Genomic DNA, 18,823 nt, shown 5'->3' with positions numbered 1-18,823 from the left:
ACCGTCCCTGCTGTCCTGTACACACACACACACACACACACACACAGGAACTCCTGGTGACTTTTTAGGTTTTTGTATTTAAACTGGTTTCCACTGTCAGTCACGTTTCATCCCACAGGAGCGGCTGTGGGAGCAGGTAGCAAACATCACGGTGGGTCTCACGCTGCTATCTGTCTGCCGGGGTTACCTGTCTCTGTTTACCTGTGTTTCATCCCATTCTCTGATCAAACGCGGCCTCGGCGGCAGAAAAGCTCCAACAACAAACACGAACAGTTAGCGAACAGTTAGCGAAATGTTAGCGAACAGTTAGCGAACAGTTAGCGAACAGCGTGTAGCTTCAGGGAGGGAAGGATCGCTGCGTGTCCGCGGATCCAACACACAGATGTTCAGCTGGATTTAGAGGCGGTGAAGTAAACGCTAGCTTGCTGGAAAAGATTCTATTTACTAGATTCTATTTACTCAGGTTTTTCTAGCAGAACGACAGTCGTGTGAAAAGCCAAACCGCCCTGGAAACAAGCTAACGGGTGTGTATTCGCGGCGTTAGCCCTGAAGAAGCGGCGGACGTACCGTGCACAGCCTCCTGGAAATGCGAGTAAACTTGGTCGAAGTTTGAAGTCGCTCCGGTGGATGCGGATATCAGAGTCGTTCTTCTCTCGGCGGGACATTCACACCATTCCGGGAATAAAGAGAAAAACCAAACAGCTGCGAACGAAGTTAGCGTGACAGTTCACCGAAGCGCGGATGAACAGCCCCACTCCCTCAAAGTTTGAGCCAGTTTACTACTATCTGTGCGCCCTTTTACTGAGAGCCCCATCTGGGGGCGGGGCCGGGAGGGAGGAGGCTGAGCCCTGAGAGGTGGGCTGCTGCACGGACTCCCAGAGCCGGGTGCGCGGTGTCCTCTGGAGTCCCTGCTGCGGGGTCAGGAGGCCCTCCAGTCACCGGGTCTTACTCTTATATATCTCAGATCTTAGAACGCATGACCATGAGCTGACATGTGTCTGCACTCAGTCCCCATTCACACAGTAGACAGGTGTGCAGTTCCTATTAGTATTGTATAGTGTTTCCACCAGCCAGGCTTATCACATGAGGGCCCAGTGATCTGTATCTGTATGAGGGTCCTTGATGCCAGATTAAGGAAATGTCTGGTCAAACAAGAGTCTTGTTACTAATCACTGCACACTTAAATGCCTCGCTAAGCACCGACAATGTGATGCACACTTAACGCTGCAGAGGACTCACTGATCGCTCTCATTGGAGATAATGGGAATGTGGTGAGATTCACCTTAATAAAAACCATTTAAACTTCAGAATTTTAGATGTTTTTATTTGACCTGAGAGTTCCCATTTTATGCTCCTTCCTTATTTGATAGCTTTTGTTTCTGGATACTTGATGCTCTGATGATACTTTAGTGCACTGTTATCCTTTAAAGTTCAGTATCTGAACAGTATATAGGGTACATCAAATTGTAGCCTTAACATGAATGTATCAGTAACAATCAGTACTGTTAAGTGATATGTTAACAGTATGTAACACTCTTAAAGTGGGTATAGAGTGAGAGCAGTGCAGACTGGTTTGCACTGGATCAGTTCAGCCATGTCCAGCCTTTGGGTTTATCAGCAACATCTGTATGTAGACCAGTGGAGGTGCTGAGATTAAATACTGTCGGGAAGCAAGTACGTTAAATCAGAAAGTTGTTATGTAATCTTTTTGATATAATCTAATCAAACTTAGAGGCCGTAGCTTAAAATATATTTAGCAACACTTATAACAGTATTTCTACCAATGCATTTTCTAAAGAAGTTGTATCAGTTGTTTTAGCTGTTAATTACAATTACGATGAAGTGACAGTGGCATAAATACAGTGTAGATTCCATCAGATGAAAACATATTTCCCTAGCACTCAGTACCCGTAGTTTTGCCATTTTAATTTAATTGTTAGAGATCAATTTTAAAGATGTTCAGTCTTTCAACAGACAACACAATAAAATACATTTAAAATTAAAATATAATGCATTTGTATAAAAGATGCCATGATCCCCAAAACTGATCTTGTGACCCACTGATTCTGCTGAGTGTCATGATCAGCCCCTGAGGGGGCTGTTTTCTGAATCCTTTGGTTTGTTTTTTAACTCTTTGTGGACATTTGGAGCTTCTGGGCTCTTGTTTAGTTTCTTTAGTTCCGTTAGTAGTTCTGGCTGTGTTTCTTTAGTCAAGTTATTCTTGTTTTTGTCCCTTCAGTTTTGGTTGTGTATTTCCTGTTTTATTTTGAAGTCTTGTCCCTAGTGTATCTGGTGTTATTCTACTTCCTGTCTTTGTCTGGTCTCCCTCCTTTTTTGATTGTCTACTCCGCACTAATTGGATTCACCTGTTGCCTGTTACCTCTTGTATGTAAGTCTCGTTGTTCCCATGTGTCCTTGTCAGTTTGTCTGTTCCCTGGTCTGTATCTCTGTCTGTGTCTGTACCTGTGTCTGTAACTGTGTTTGTACCTGTGTCTGTGTCTGTGTCTGTGTCTGTACCTGTGTCTGTACCTGTGTCTGTAACTGTGTTTGTACCTGTGTTTGTACCTGTGTCTGTACCTGTGTCTGTAACTGTGTTTGTACCTGTGTTTGTACCTGTGTCTGTACCTGTGTCTGTAACTGTGTTTGTACCTGTGTTTGTACCTGTGTCTGTGTCTGTACCTGTGTCTGTACCTGTGTCTGTAACTGTGTTTGTACCTGTGTTTGTACCTGTGTCTGTGTCTGTACCTGTACCTGTGTCTGTGTCTGTGTCTGTGTCTGTGTCTGTGTCTGTACCTGTGTCTGTACCTGTGTTGGCTCCAGTGTGTCTCCTGCCTTGCTTCCCCGGGTCACCTCCCCGTGTTCATTCCTGCGCCTGTGCCTTGCGTTTTCCCGCTCATGAACTTACCTTGGTTGCTTTGTAATCTTAAAAAAGGACTTTTGGAGTTTGCTTGGTGTTTTATGTTTCCAACTTTTTTCCCTCCTTCATGGATGATTTTTAGTTGTTTAAGTTTTGCTCTCTGACCCTGTACTGTTCCAGTGATTTAGAGTTTAATAAAAGACCTTTAGTTCACTCATCCGTCTGTCCTGAGGTTTCTGTATTTGGTTGATCGACTTGACACTGAGTCACAGGAAAAATTTAATCAAATCATTTGTATTTGTTGGTTTATGGAGTTGTAAGTCAATTTTCTTGTTTTTTGTGGTAATGAGATAATTAATAACTTGCTTGCTTTTCATTTTAACCTTTTCACTGTGATCATTTTTGCATAAGGGCAGGTATTAGGTATGTAATCACAACAAAAATCAGTAGTATATTTGGCTTCTCAGCCATTCCCACATTTAAATGTTAGTTGGCTTCTAATATTAGGATGTAAATTATTTTTTTACAGCTCTCACAAGACATTTTTGTCACATCCTTTCATTTCACTACCCTAAAGCCCCCAATCACAAGCACTAAACTGTATGCAGAAGGGTTTCTGTGTGTGAAATCTCTCGTACCCTCCTGAACAAACACTGCGTTGCTCTGCTGTGATATCAGACTTCCACTGAAAAGCAGACGCTGTGTGACTGGGTACAACATAAATGTCAGCTTAGTGATTTACCACTAATGAGATGGCACCTGTGAAAAGAGGGAAGGAAACTTTTGTTGTGGAAAACACACAAAAACACACTGATGTGCTGCTTTTGAGCGCTGACAAGGAAACGCTCAAAGGGATCACATTATTTTACATCTCATACATATGCACGTCTCCATTAAAGTGCTCCACTTTGTTTATTTGCAGGGGTGTTAGGGTTGTGAGTACAGCTGAGATGAAGGGGAGTAGAAAGTATAACAGTGCATCAAGAAAATGTGTAATCCGAAGTATCTTCACATTGCATTAATGTAACTGGAGTCCTTGGGTTTGTATTGACCCAGTTGATTGCACTAGTTGTCAAGTCCAGCCATTCTCTGTCAGAGATATCTTGCTTCTCTCAGTGCAAACGCCACCAAGTGTTTCTGTCTGTAATAACAAATGATCTCAGCGTTGGGTTAGATTGTTTCAGAGGCAATAAACTGCTGGATATTTACACAAATAAGGCTTATATTTCAAATGTGTTTATCTTTGTTGCTTTATGTAATGGTTATATGTTATTGCTATTACTTATAGGTCAGTCAGGGTAAATATATATTCCTTAAGTTGTTCTTGTGTACTCTTATATTTTTGTTGTGTAATAATGTTCATGCATTAAACTGCATTAAACTACTTTAAATGTACCGTTGACATGCTGATGTCTCATACAAAACCATCCAAAGTGCTTCACAGAGTGATGCAGCAGTAAGAGCAGTAATATTATTGTATTGAAGGAAATAAGTTTTTAGTAATGTAGTAAGTGTTGTACAAAAAATAAATCAGTTTTTCATTTAAAATAAAATGCAAGCCGCAAAGTCCTCGGCTGAGCCAAGCTTACACCCTGTGGTGACCAGTAATACTTTACACTGGCTATCTTAGTTAATACCAGTTCAAAAACAATGTTACTGGGTTCACCAGTGTTGTGCTGTTCCACAGACTCATGTCATCAATTTCAGTTTTGACAGGAGAACATGAATTAAATATTTCATGTGAATGAATGTTGAATGTTGAAACATTTACAGCTGAACTGTTTTAATCATCCTTGATGTTGTGCGTGCTGTCACAACAATGTTCTGTATTATAACGACACCGCTCACAGCGAAGGAAGGCTGAGGTCACGCTACGTGTTGTAACAAACTGCTTCACTTTGAATTTCTATAATTTTTTTCTTTGAATCAGGTTGCAGTGATGTTTTCTAATGAATAGAGGAACTTCTGATCACAGTGAGGTTCCCCTTTGCTTTGTCCCTCTTCCAGCAATGTCTTTGGGACACTCTAAATATTTGATTTGGGCAGGGATTGTTATTGGACTGCTGCTGACTTTGAGTTGCAGGGAGTTGTCAGAATAAAGACGGATCAGCTGCCTCATGTTAAACCCAATGTTAAAACTGTATTCCAGCTGGCTCTTGGTACGACATGGTGACTTTAAATCGACAAGGACAGTTTCTCACATGTTCCCACTTTGATTTCAAAATACCTACCGGTAGCAGGAAAGATGTAATGATTTTCATTGTTGTACAGCTTTTCTTTTTTTTTGTAATAGGGTTTTATGCCTTAAATCATTGCAGAAACACATCTGAATTCTATTTGAATGTGGACTTTCCTTTTACTTCATTTAAAAACCAAACCACATACCACTAGACCACTCCATACATCTTTAGTTATCAGACTCCCCTTCTTTTACCAACAACATATGGGGCACATTAAGCACAAACTAAGTAGGTTAAAAGTCAGTTATTAACAGATTCCTGTGTGTTATACTGCCCCTGTCTGTTAGAGCCGCCCCAAAAAAAGTCAATTTTGAAAGTAAGTTTTTAACATTCAGACCAACAGTCAGCGCCTCTCCTGACTGCTTATAATGTATGATCACACATTTGGAATTTGGACTTGCCCTGTTGTGTCGTGTACGTCGACAGTAGTTTTTAATCCATAATTCAGCATTTTATGCTTCGAAAAAACTGAATAATAAAACTGGAAGATATCCATCCCAGTCCACCTACAAACAGCACAATGTAATCATTCAATAAACACAAATATGTGGTTTGTGTTGCCCTCTTATGGATGATTTAGATCGGGTTATCCTCTGACATATTAACCTACTTTACACATTTCTTATTGCATATTCTTGTTTAAAGAATCTTGTTTAAAGAATACTTCTACTACTACTGTCTAGTAGTAGTAGAAGTATTATTTTAAAGTAGTATTTTGTAGTAGTAGCAGGAGCAGAGGTGGAAGAATTGTTCAGATCTTTATCATTAGTAAATGCAGCAACATCACAATGTAAAATATTCTAGTATAAATAAATGTCCTGCATTCAAAAGTAGAAGTAGATTAGCAGAAAAAGGAACTGGTCCCAGTAATTTGTTATAAATAACAGATGAATTGTTACTGAAATGTTACTTGTTTAAAAGTTGGAGCTGTTGGAGGTGGAGCTCATTCTAACTACTTTGTTTACTGTTATTTTGTTTAAATCTACAATAATGCATCAGTTTTCATAAGATCATTGTCAGCTTTATTAGTAAAATCTTGATCTGAAAGGTAAGTGACGAACCCAGAGCTAGTAAAAGAATGTAGAGAATTAAAAAGTACAAAATATACATCTGAAATGTAGTAAAAAAAAAGATGTATCTATAAATCAGGAGTACACTACCTGAGAAAATGTACAAAGTTTTCAAAGCATTCTGCCACGAAGCAGTAAATGTCAGGTTTGCTAGTTCCTTCACTTGTTCTGAGGAGTTTTTATTTACTCATTCAAAAACAAATATCCCTTGTTCTTCCTCACATTTGAAACATCAGGGGGCAGAGCCTTTTCCTCTATGACCTCCTCCCTTCTGAACAAGCTTCCTGCCATTGTCAGGGGAACAGACACTGTGTCAGTATTTATGGTCTGATTCAAAACTCATTTAGGACATCTGACAATCTGACTGAGCACACATTCCTTTCCCTTTCTAAACTTCCCTGAACTCTGTCTTTTGTATACTGCTCAGACTGCCAGGTTGGAAATGCACCTCATTTCCTCTGATTTCTCTTTACTGCTCCACTTCCACATTTGCATAAATGATTTACTGCGTTGTTACAGTATGACGCTGATTATAGTTGACAGTGAACTGTGGGATGTTCAGGGGTTCCAGCTGAAACCTTGTATAATTTAATGCATTAAACATTTTAAAACAGAAAAGAAACTAAAAACAAAGACACTGGTTGTGTGAGAAATTACCAGTCCATGAACCACAGAGTCTACACAACGTCTTGTGCTTCCTTTCAGGAGTTAAATAACATCATGTCACATCACAATGACTTTTTTTTCTTATCGGTACAAACTGCAGATAATTGAGTCCATCAGTTTTGGTGATGAAAAACACAAACTACAACTTCCTGTCTTTGGTTGGACAGTTTAAACTCTTCATTTTCGCTTATGGCTCCATCTTGTGGTCAGAATGTGTAAGTGATCAAGAAGCTTTTAGTTTGAAGTCCTTTCATTTATGAGCTAAAATATAAGGTGCTTTAAACAGGCAATGTTTTCCAAGCAACTTTGATTTATTCATATTTTGATTGTGACAACAGAAACCTGTGAAGCTGGAATTCATTTTTGCAACATTCATAGATCTTTAAAGTTAAAGATGGTAATTTTGATTTTTGAATACAATAAGTTGAACAGCATGGGGCAGTATTTAACATTTTGGGGAGCACTGCACTGATGTTAAGAGCTCAACTAATAACCTACATATGATTAAATTCTATATTAAGATTTAATTTATGTTGAGACTACAATATCCATGAAATCAAATATTGACGGATGGTTTAAAAAACTTTTTGTGGAATTTATCAATTGAGGATTTGTGCTCATCAAAGCCAACTTTTTCATGAGCATAATAAGATTAATCCAACTTAATGGGTCCAGACCAATAACTGTACCTAGTGGAGTTGCTCCCTGTCATCGGCTCACAGGAAGTAAAGCTGTGTTTAGTTCAAGGGCCCCTGGTAAAATCTAAACTCGCTCCCCTCATTTTAATACTATTAACTTCCTCCATTTTGTTTTCCCGAAAGAAACTCTTATTCCAACTTTTGAGATTCTGTAGTTTGGCAAATTCTGATTTTTATTCATTTAGTCTTTTCGCATATTACCGTTCCCGAAAAAACGTCTTCTACACAAAATAGCAAACTTTGAAACCAGGTAAATATCACACAAGTCGTATTATTGCTCACAAGGTGTAGTTTTCTACAGCTTGCAGATGAGGCACATGCCTGTTGTTTACTGTACAATTTTACCCCTGGTAGAGAGGGGTTAGTAGCTTTTGTGTGGTCAATGAAACCTGATAATGTTTTCCCACTTCTGAGCCGGCACGTGAACCGCTCACCGCTCCGCCCAGATTCCAGTTTTCCGTTTCTCTCCGCGCAGACACACATCACCCCTCACAGAGCTGCTGCCTGCGGGCTGCCTCAGCCCGATGTGCAGGCGGACACTCAGACCACTGACTTTATTAACAGCCCTGGTAATGTTGCACCTGTCAGTCAGTGCTCGCATGGGCATCGGCTGATAACGCCCCGGGATCCTCCTGTGACATCGAGTTGCCATTGTGTTTGGAACAACTCAACCAAAATCCTTACCAACTCTTTAAAGCCACCGTTAACTATACATTTGCAGGAGACACAGTGGGTTGTATTTTTGCATTAAAGAAATTGTTTTGAGCGCCTTTCTCTGCAGAACAACTGAAACAGAACACGTGTAAGTAGCGTTTGGACCAATCAGTTCTAGAGCCTCGAGCTGAGGGGTATAAATTTGAGGCGGTTGCCGTAGAGACGCCTGCGCCTGAGGAGTTGAAAGCAAGAGCCCGTGATGTCGTGGAAGGTAATGCTAGCACGGCTATGCTCGCTAAATGCTATGGTTGTCTGGCGTAAATGTCTGTTTAAGGTAGCTGATGTGTCTACGTGCTAACGAGTCGCATTTGCGAAAGCTAACATGATTTGGTAGCTAACGTTTAACGCAACCACATCTCAACTGCCTGCCAGAATTTAGCTTTAGCTGTGTACGCGTCAGATATGCTAACGATAGACCGAGTGAAGTGTTGTGAAAAATGCGCCTGTCGTCCTTGATTCCATAGAAAAAAAAACCCCAAACCGCACAGATGGCGGAAAGGTGAAAATAACTAGCAGTCGGTGGACTGCCGGGCTGCTAGCAAGCCGGCTGCGGTACTGGCAATGTTAGCACGTTTCAAAATTCATACCGCGGCAAAGGTCACTGTGTAGGCTAAGTTACCATTGCGCATAGTGCGTTATTAGTCGAAGTTACAGTTATTCGAAAGCGAAAAGGCGAAGTTCTGACAGCCAGCTTCGTTGCCCTCTCAGTCGTTTCTCTTAGCCCAGTCATGCTGTCCGCTCTGCGGCTAACGCTGAGCCTGGAACCGGTGGGCGTGGCGGCGGCTTCACGTGTTGGCCGGACACTGTCAACAGAGCAGCGTGCGGGTGAAAGCGATGCGGGACATTTTAGTTAAGTTACGAGAGAAACCCTTAAACTGGGCCTGAAATCAGTTTCTACAGAACTGAGCGAAAGTTGCAATGTCACACGACTCAGTCTCCGACAGAGCTTTAGCTGGTTAGCATTAGCTAGCTAACTGTTTAAAATACTGTTATCAGCAGCACAGTGTCAGGCAGCTGTTCGGTTATAGTAAAAGCTGTTAATGTGAGTGTTTAACAGTCGATTGGAAGCTGGATACGTTTTTAAAAAAACAGCCTTATATGTTTGTTTTTCTTCTCGCGTGTTTTTTCCCTCTTCGTTAGTAATATAAATGTTACTCCGGGTTAGGAGTTACGCAGAGCCAGGTTTTGTAAGCTACGACACGTTTGATTACAGAATACAACAGTTTACACTTTGTACTCACTTAATTGTACTCTTCGCTTACTCTTTTACTGAACTGAATTGTTTCTGAACATCCGTAATATTTTCTGTGTAATGGGTTTCTGTTGGTTTATGGTTAATGGCAGATATGCTGATCTTTCCAGTTGCTTTGCCTTGCACGCTGCCTACAGTGCTCATTCTCATGTCTCCAGTATCTGTGCTGAAGTCTCACATACTGGTCTCGGGTCTGAGTGTGCTGAAGCTATCTGCATCACTACATCCTCCCTGATGATGATTTTTTTTAAATCTTTCTATGAAGGGTGTTTTCCACAGTCTGCTGAAATCACACACATTTTGTAGCAGGTATCTGTTTTTGTTTGTTTGTTTGTTTTTCCAAGAGGTATTGATGTGGACTTATCTCTGGATATTTGTGTTTGTTAGACAGACAACAACCTATAAACCCCCTCACAACTGAATGACAAACTCATCCCCACATGATTGTGACAGGAAACATCATTTAGTCAGTGAAGTGTGGGACGTTTACACCTACATGCACCCAACAGAAGGACCACAGTAAGATGCGCTGGACTTCACTGCATTTTCTCATGTGTAAAAGTGTTGTGTTCATTTGTCGTATATAAAAAAGCATAAAATAAAATGCAACTAAGATAAACAGAACTTGCGATGTAAATTATTTGGGCTGGGTTGCACATGAAAGTAATTGGTAGGTGTTCCAGGAGAACATTTTGAACTTGCAGAGTGAGGGTTAGGGTTGTTGGTCATGTAGTTCAGTTGCTTTTTGAACTTGCTTATAATAATGAACTTTTGGTCTGTTTCATCATTTTTGAAAGGCTTTGTTGAACAGCAAGCTTCGGTTTAGTTGAGATGTTTAGTGAAAGTGTTTTTGGAAACCTGAATCTATTCTGGTCCAGTTTTGCTGACTGGTACAGTTTCTGAGAGATGCTGTAGGTGGCAGTATTACCCATGTTTTGGAGAGATGCTTCTGTATTCGCTGCACTGTGGATATTCATTAAGCAGCATTTACTTAATAGTATATCTGAATAGTAAATCTGAAAAGTGAGAACTTTTGAGGATGTCATTTAATTATGTATTAAAGAATAAAGAAGATGGTATTCAGTATTTTTCTTGGCAACAAGTCCCTGACTTCCCCATTCTGTCTGTGGTCCTCACCCCCTAATCCACCACTGAAAACTGAAAGAAATGCATTGTTTTATTCTTAAATAGGTCATTTCCTAAAATAGGTTATCAAACTTTACTCAAGCACCTGTAAATAGTACAAATGCTGAGGACTTCTTTGAGCTGTGGCTCAACACATTTTGGAAGCGACACCGGCAATACTTGTCATTTGTTGGTTTTGATTTTTTTCCACAGGTTTTGTTGATAATAAGTATAAAATAACTCCAGACCCGTCCTTCACATTCTCTGTATGTGTTGTGTTTAAGGTTGAATTCTGTGGCAGGAATATGAAGGTTCTTGCCAGAGTGGTCACACTAAGCAGAAATACTTTATATTTTCAGGTTCATACACTCTATACTCTTCTATACTATACTATACTCTTCACACACTATACTCTTCACTCCTTGTCTAGGAAAACATGTGATGAGCACTAAGTTGCAGCCAAGCATACTTCAGACAATTCCGCCCTTCCTCGCCTTTGACAACACAATGTCTGATGTGAAAGCCTGTCCCACTGTGAGCGGAAATCCTCCTCCACCAGAGGTCATCAATCCCAAGAAGCCTGGACGTGTAACCAATCAGCTGCAGTATCTGGAGAAGGTGGTGATCAAAGCTTTATGGAGGCATCACTTCTCATGGCCCTTTCGCCAGCCCGTTGATGCAGTAGCACTGCGTCTCCCAGTAAGTAGTAAAACTGTCCTCGACAGATCAGTCGGAGCATCCCAGCCTGACTGTAAATGAGGTTTCAGTTTAACGACAGTATCACGCTGTGTGTTGGTGGATAGGTTCCATCAGTCTGCAGTCAGGGAAGGAAAGACTTTGCTGTATTTATGCCAGTGTCTTTGTTGCCTTTCAGGATTATTATACAATTATTACAAATCCTATGGATCTGGGCACTATTAAGAAGCGTCTTCAGAACAAGTATTACTGCCAAGCACTTGAGTGTATACAAGACTTCAACACCATGTTTACCAACTGCTATATGTACAATCGGGTAAGAGAATTCAGTGTGTTGTGCTGTATAACCCGCCAACATGTGCTGTTTGTACAACTGCAAAGTGCATTTCAAAAGTAACAGACAAAGAAAGTTAGCAGTGAGGAAACTTTGCTATGCGGCAGTAGGTCCTGTTCTACCATACTGTAATGGAAATGAGGTGATTCACATTCACCCTGATGCCAGATTTTTTTTAAGCTATCACAGTGATGAAGAGTCTTTTTAGAGTATTTCTGCAATTCAGATAGGATTTCCATAAGGTAATGGTTTTACTTTTTTAATTAAAAAGTAATGCATGCTTCTTCTCTCCGCAGCCTGGGGACGACATTGTTTTTATGGCTCAGACTCTGGAGAAGCTTTTTTTGCAAAAGGTGTCCCAAATGCCTAAGGACGAGTGTGAAGTTACAGCAGTCACTACAGAGGAACCAGTCAAAGTGAGAAAGACAAGTGCAGGTATATTGCACAGTCGCAGTCCCTGAGTCCCAGAGACGTGGTGTAATGATACACATTTATTTTTTGGAATTGGTTCCTTAGATTGTTGGTCTGTGTATGTGGATTTTCACAAATATGTTGTGGCGCCTTATCATTTTTGAAAATGAGAAATGAATATCGCAAAGACCCACAGACACTGCTGTTTAGTAACTGTCTCCATCTGTACCCAGTTCTCGTGCCCTGTACTTCCTGTCATGCAGGTGCATTAAAGCAGAGGTCCCTCCTGTCAGAAGTTGTTCTCCAACAGACAGTGACAGTCATTCCCCCTGACATGCCTCAGTTCAACCCACCCATACAGCTCTCTCCACAAACTGATACAACAGTAAGTATTTGGTTTGCAAACAGCTTGCAGGTTATACGCACACACACATACACACACACACACACACACACACACAAACACACACACACACACCCACACACACTCTGAGTTTAACTCAATAAATCCCTTTCATCTTTAAGAGAGTGAAATCATCACACTGCAGCCAAACCACTACAGTAAATGTTTCCTCATGTTAGACAGACTGGACGGATTTAGGTGAAGTGGTAGCGTCTCACAAACTTGAATGATTCATGACATTGTGGCCAAATGCTAATGTTATGTCACACTGCACAGTCCACAGCCTGCTCATGCCCCAGACCCAACGTTTAAAGGTCCAGATGTAAAGAAAGTTCTTTGTTCCCATGTAGTGACTTACTGTTGATTTTCAACCTTTTTCTAAATATTCAGATTAAAAAAGGTTTTAAGAGGAAAGCAAACCCCAAAGCCTCCACCACCTCAGCGATCACCAGCAGTGAAGCGTCGCCGGGCGAGGAGCGTTCAGCACCTACATTATTCTCCAGAAGAGGCAACGGCAGGCCCATCAAACCTCCTAAGAAAGACCTGCCTGCCTGTGAGGGAAAGAAGGTCAGACTGTCTGAGCAGCTGCGGTTCTGCAGTGATATCCTGAAGGAGATGCTCTCAAAGAGGCACTATGCATGCGCATGGCCCTTTTATACACCTGTTGATGCCGTTGCTTTGGGCTTGCACGACTACCATGACATCATCAAGCAGCCCATGGACCTGAGCACCATCAGGGTAAAACCATAATGATGATGGTTAATTGGAGTATAAATATAACACACATTCTCAGTGTCACCGGATCAGATTTTTCTGACAGTGTTTTTTTCCTCAGAGGAAAATGGATCGACGAGAGTATGCAAACGCAAAGGACTTTGCTGCTGATGTGCGACTGATGTTTTCCAACTGTTACAAATACAATCCACCTTCACACGAGGTGGTCTACATGGCGAGGAAGCTCCAGGTACAGGTTTCCTTATTTATCTCACTTTTATTTATTGTTCTAACAAATCAGTGAGGCAACACTTGACGTTACCATACAGAGTTTTGTTTGTTTTATTAAAACTCACAGTTTCTTACTAAAATGCATTATGCCTGTTGAACACATTTTCTTCTTCATAAAACATTTGCAGAAATAACTTTTGAAAGAAATTGAAACCTTCATAGTTTACATCCATCAGTGTGTGAGCAGTGAAGGTGTCTCTGTTCTCTTTTCCTTCCTGTGCACACTGTCAGCAGGGATGTCACTAAGTGAATTTGATCATTGCTGTTTGTTTGATGATTCTAATGCTGTTACAGTGGATTAGTTCCACTGTTTTATGTTACAGCTGGCATACCTGAACACAAAGGGTTATAATAAAGAAAGGGTCAGGAATGGGTGGGCCTTAATATAACAAGTAGTGGTAAACTAGGAAAAGTATTCACATGCTCTTGTACCATGTAGATTGATCGAGGTCATCCCTAAGCTGAAGTATTAGTATCATAATTTCTAGTAATGCTATATAAAACACTTTTGTTTGAATCAACAGGAAATTTTTGAGGCTCGTTTTCTGAAGGTTCCCAAAGAACCGGAGGGTTGTTCCATATCTCGCCAGCAGGTTATCAAGAGTAAAGGAGACAGAGTTGGCAGTTTGTCAACCTCCGAAAGTTCTGCCAGTGAAAGCTCCTCAGAGACAGAAAGCTCTTCAGAAGAGGTGGCGTTGCAGCTGGCCTACCTGGAGGAGCGGGTAGGTGCCACACATGCCAGTGATGATGCAAATGGCTTCTGAGCATTTATTCACTTCAGTGCATTTCACTGTCTCGCTGACTTTTCAGTTGAAAGCTGTTCACGATCAGCTGAAGAAACTGACCCAAGATCCCCTGATGAAACCCAAGAAAAAAGACAAGTTGAAAAAGGAGAGAAGATGTAAAGAAAAGGATATTGCTCGACTGAAGCACAAATCCTCTAAATACAAATCTGTAGTAGAAAAAATCACCAACAGCAAGAGCTCTTCTTTGTAAGTGATCATTGCAAGTGGTTTATATTTTATACTTAATGTAATTAATGGTGGATTGAGTGCGGTACAGTATGCTCTGTGAATGATATTAGGCATTCTGGATGTATGTCAAGGCATGGCAACAAACACAGTGTTCACAGAGTACCTGTAAAACGTGAGGATGAGGTCCCAACAACACCAGTAACCTACCAGGAGAGGAGGCAGCTGAAATTGGACATCAACAAGCTGCCTGGTGACAAGCTGGGCAAACTGGTGAGCATCATTCATGCCAGGGAGTCGTGTCTGCCACATTCCGGTCTAGAGGAGGTTGAGGTGGACTTTGAAAAGCTCAGGCCTTCCACACTCAGAGCCCTGCAGAGGTTTGTGGCAGAATGCATGAAGAAATGCAACAAGAACAGGAGCAGTAAGTACAGCTGGGTTCTGCTTTGCTAAAATGTTCCTCTGTCACCAAATACAGTTTTTGTTTTTTTACTATTAGATTTAATTGGTAAGGTTTTGTAATGTACCTTTACTATGAGGATGGAAGTTTATTATCTCTTCTGTCCTGAAGGTAAAAAGCTGAAGCCCACAGAAGGAACGCAGACTGGGAGACTAAAGGATGCTGGGAGATCTGCGGTTGTCAGTAAAGAGCGGCACTTCATGAATAAAAAAAAGCCAGTAGGTAAGACCTGAATTTCATTAACACTGTGATCATCGTCACATTCGAAGTGTGAGGCGCTGAGTGTAAAAATTCCAATCTTCCTCTTAACAGCTAAATTCCTGGCACCTCCAGAGCTCAGCTGCCCGGCTCGCCTCAGTGACAGCAGCTGCAGCAGCTCGGCATCCAGCTCGGACAGCAGCAGCCATGGTAGCAGTCTGTGTAGCACTGACAGCAGTGACTCTGAATCAGGTTAGCTGCTCTCTTCAGCCTTCCAGCTCTGATGCCTGCCTCTGTAAACTGTTATTAATGTGCATGTTTTTCAGTGCCAAAAACAAAGAAGCTGAAAAGTAAAGAATCTTGCCAAAAGGTTAAGACGAAGGTAAACACATTCACTATTTGCTAAGAGTAGTTAAAAGATTCATTGTAAGATGGCCATGTTGAACAGTGAATGTAATTTCTTCCTAAGTCAAAGGTCACTCGCGCTGCCTGTAGTAAGCAGATAACGGAGGCCAAAGATCTGACGAAAGCCTCGGTCCAGACCTGTCAGCCTCCCCCTGCAGCACAGATCTCAGAATCAGAACCTAAAGGCCACCCGGCACACTGCAGTGTGGACCAGACCTGTGATGAGCAGACTTTGTCACCTCCAGGTAGGGCTGATGTCTGTCCCTTTGAGGGAATTTAGATTTGTCTGTGTAACTTTCTAAAGGATCTTTCAGTTAAAATTGTGATTTTCATCAAGAAAATGTAAGTCAGTAAACCTCTGGTGTGGAAAACCTGGGTCACCTAGCAGGCAGGCAGACCCTCTCAGACCTAGTTCCAGATCCGCATCAGTGTGTCCCCAAAACCATGTTCTCATACATCAGTTTTTCCTCCCTCTCTCACTGAGATTCCAGTTCCTGCCTCACTGCAGTAGCTCCTCGCCTCTCATGTATCTGTGAAGATCTGTCCTGTCGCTTACTGTTCCACAGATTTGTCTGCCCTTTTATCCCCCATGGCATCTCCAGGAGTTACGCTGGACTGGGCTGCTGCCAGGTTTGAGGTACACTGTTGCTTTATATCTTGTGACACCCTTGTGGTAACTTCTTATGATCACTCTTATTATGGACTGTTAGCTCTGAAGTGTTCGGACTTTTTTGATATTTCCAAGCATTAAAGAGTAACTTAACATAAGGTTGCAAAGCAGAGTTTTGCCTCCATCCCTGGAGTAAAACCAGCCAGTTTCAGCTCTCACCACACCCAGCATCACTGATGGAGGAGCTTAGCTGTGTGGTTAAACCAGTAGAGGTATAAAAACACAAGATTTTCATGGGGCGTTAACTTACTCTATAAACCTGATGTTTCAGCAGGCCCCAGTGCTGTCCCCCCTGAGAGACAGCCCACTGCAGTCCAAAGATGAGACGAGATCCAGTAAGTCACTACAAGACCCTTACTTTGACGTCACAGATGTTTTTTTTCTTACTAATACTTAAAGAGAACATGAATTTGTAAAGTGATTTTTACCCCAGATTTCAGATACCTGGAGGACGTCCTTGACAGTCAGTTGACTAATGTGCCTTACACCACACAGAAACCTGCTGAAGAGGAAAAACCCCAGGTTCCCAAAAAGGTTAGCACTGAGTTTACTGTTAGAACTTGCTGGATAATGATTCTCCTTAATGATTCATGATGCACCAACAAAGACTTTTAATATAATTTAAGTGGAGTTAGTTTTATTTAAATCATCTTTATTTATTAATGTAAAAAAATAAATTGGGAAACTGCAGCTGAAATCAAAACAGTTCATTACAATAACAATAGTGTTTTTAACTGCAATGAGATAGAAAATATATATTTTGTTTAAAATATTGAGCCTAAATATTTAGAATTATTTATCCTAATTTATTATTTATGTAATAAACATTGTTTCAGTCCCAACTTTCCACCACCAGAGGGCATCAAAGTATTATCTGTGACACCTAATGCCATTTGATGTTGTTCTGCCCACTAGTGGTCAAAATACATCACTACAGGTTTAAAGTTGATCTGTTTGTGCCACTCACCACATTTGGAATAGACTGTAAATGAACACAGTTATCTGTCATTATTCAACGTTATATTTAGGACATTGTCCTGAAAAATGCGGAGTCCTGGGCGAGACTCGTGAGACAGTCAGTCACTCCAACTACTATCAAGTCCTCAAAGGAGAGCTTTCAGCATTTCCGTAAGGCTGCCATAGAAAAGGAGGAACGTGAAAAAGCACTGAAGAAGAAACAGACTGAAGAGACCAGAGAGAAGGAGGCTCCTGAAAACAGCAGGTATCTGCACAGAGACACCAGCTGCATTTACACTGAGAATACATTTCAAAGTACCAAGACATGTTTGAAAGGAGACTGATATTCCAATCTAGTGTTTTCCTCCAGAAGCTTGAATCCTGATTTAAAGAGCAACTTGCCAGTAACGAGGACATTCTCCATCTAGCCTACCAGGCCCATGCAAAGCAGAACAGAATCCACAGCCTGTTACAGAGGATCCTGATTCAGCAGAGATCATTTGCACAGAGGGTACCTTAGATGCCCCCAAAGATGCTGAGCAGCAAAAGCCAAAGTCTCCCAGGGACACACAACCTCTGACCACACAGTTGTCAGTAGATAAGCAAAGAGAGATGGCCCGCAGAAAGGAACAGGAGCGTCGCAGGCGAGAGGCTGTGAGTTACCTTCGTCCCTGTGTCAGTGTCATATTTGTTTATGGGTCTGGAGAAATGGACAGTAATCCTGTATTCCTCTCTCTCTCTCTCTCTCTCTCTCTCTCTCTCTCTCTCTCTCTCTCTCTCTCTCTCTCTCTCTCTCTCTCTCTCTCTCTCTCTCCATAGATGTCTGGTATTGACATGACTATGCAGCGGGACATCATGACTACATTTGAGCTTAACCTGGACTGAACTGGGATTTACTTGAAACATGTTCTTTGTGTGTGATTCCATAATAACTGATAGAGGATAAAAACCATTAAAGACCATAAGAATGTTTCTTGGCCTTAAACTGTATTTGAGATGGTGAGTGAATATCTGCACTGGTGCACTCTTGAATGTGGGATGTTGGGGTGACGCATGTGTTCTGGATGGATGAGTCCTCTTCCAGCTGACAGTTGTGTATGACAGGTTGTTAAATGCATCCATACACTGCAGTTAAAGTGCCACATTGTTGTTGTATTTACTGAAATGTGTAGTGTTGTTTTGTTCTTGTGTTTATTCCCAGTCAGTGAACCTCAGCCACCATGCCTCAGTTCATCCTGCCTCAGAATGTTAAATGTAGACAGAACACTGGTTTATATGTATGTTTATATGTCTGTTATATGCTGTGATTGTTTTTTCTTTTGAACAGAGGTGGAAGCTGCTTCTCACCGATGTTTCTGATGTAGGCCTGACTGAATAACCTCAGTTCCTTATTTGCTTGACCACTTGAAGCTGCCACACATTGTGTTCACTGGAAATGTGCTGCACTTGGTTGTTCATAGAGTTCTGGCTGTTCCAATGTTGTGTTTGGGCATTATCACCACGTTCTGTTTGTTACTGTTTGTATATGCGAGTATAAATAAGATTTTTTTTCCTTTTACTCCAAATAATAAAGCTATTTTCACTAAGCAATCTACATCACTGCATTATAATTACAGTATACTGTGAACTAAAAACCCACTGAATACAGGTTTTAGATCTAAGAACTGTGGAGCTGATTTCACAGGTTTGTT

The 18,823-nt window shown here is 41.3% G+C and overlaps 2 protein-coding genes across 2 annotated transcripts in view; one reads left to right on the top strand and one right to left on the bottom strand.

Moving 5' to 3' along the window:
* The window catches only part of tgfbr3 (transforming growth factor, beta receptor III), a 65,428-nt gene extending 64,628 nt beyond the window's left edge, over positions 1–800 (bottom strand). The window contains exon 1 of the mRNA XM_041040032.1: positions 568–800. The gene's annotated coding sequence lies outside the window, so the exon portion shown is untranslated. The remainder of the gene's footprint in view (positions 1–567) is intronic.
* A 7,610-nt stretch (positions 801–8,410) lies between these two features.
* On the top strand, positions 8,411–18,066 carry brdt (bromodomain, testis-specific). Its single transcript, XM_041040218.1, has 20 exons — positions 8,411–8,456; positions 11,053–11,321; positions 11,497–11,634; positions 11,949–12,087; positions 12,327–12,448; positions 12,857–13,204; positions 13,302–13,430; positions 13,996–14,193; positions 14,282–14,463; positions 14,577–14,866; positions 15,014–15,124; positions 15,215–15,352; positions 15,427–15,482; positions 15,570–15,750; positions 16,072–16,142; positions 16,447–16,510; positions 16,609–16,709; positions 17,204–17,397; positions 17,561–17,786; positions 17,952–18,066. Exons 2-20 carry the CDS (start codon positions 11,064–11,066, stop codon positions 18,015–18,017), a joined length of 3,012 nt encoding a protein of 1,003 aa, XP_040896152.1. The 5' UTR covers positions 8,411–8,456; positions 11,053–11,063; the 3' UTR covers positions 18,018–18,066.
* Positions 18,067–18,823: the final 757 nt, after the last annotated feature.

Source organism: Toxotes jaculatrix, chromosome 6, assembly GCF_017976425.1.
Source record: "Toxotes jaculatrix isolate fToxJac2 chromosome 6, fToxJac2.pri, whole genome shotgun sequence".
Taxonomy (NCBI): Eukaryota; Metazoa; Chordata; class Actinopteri; family Toxotidae; genus Toxotes; species Toxotes jaculatrix.
Note: the sequence above shows the minus strand (reverse complement) of the source record. Positions and strands in the feature narration are given on the sequence as shown.

Bases quoted from the DNA above. Each gene is read 5' to 3' on its own strand.
- brdt (XM_041040218.1), top strand. From the start codon at position 11,064: ATGAGCACTAAGTTGCAGCCAAGCATACTTCAGACAATTCCGCCCTTC. The intron at 14,464-14,576 runs GTAAGTGATCAT...ATGTATGTCAAG, and splicing joins AACAGCAAGAGCTCTTCTTT to GCATGGCAACAAACACAGTG. The intron at 16,710-17,203 runs GTTAGCACTGAG...CGTTATATTTAG, and splicing joins AACCCCAGGTTCCCAAAAAG to GACATTGTCCTGAAAAATGC.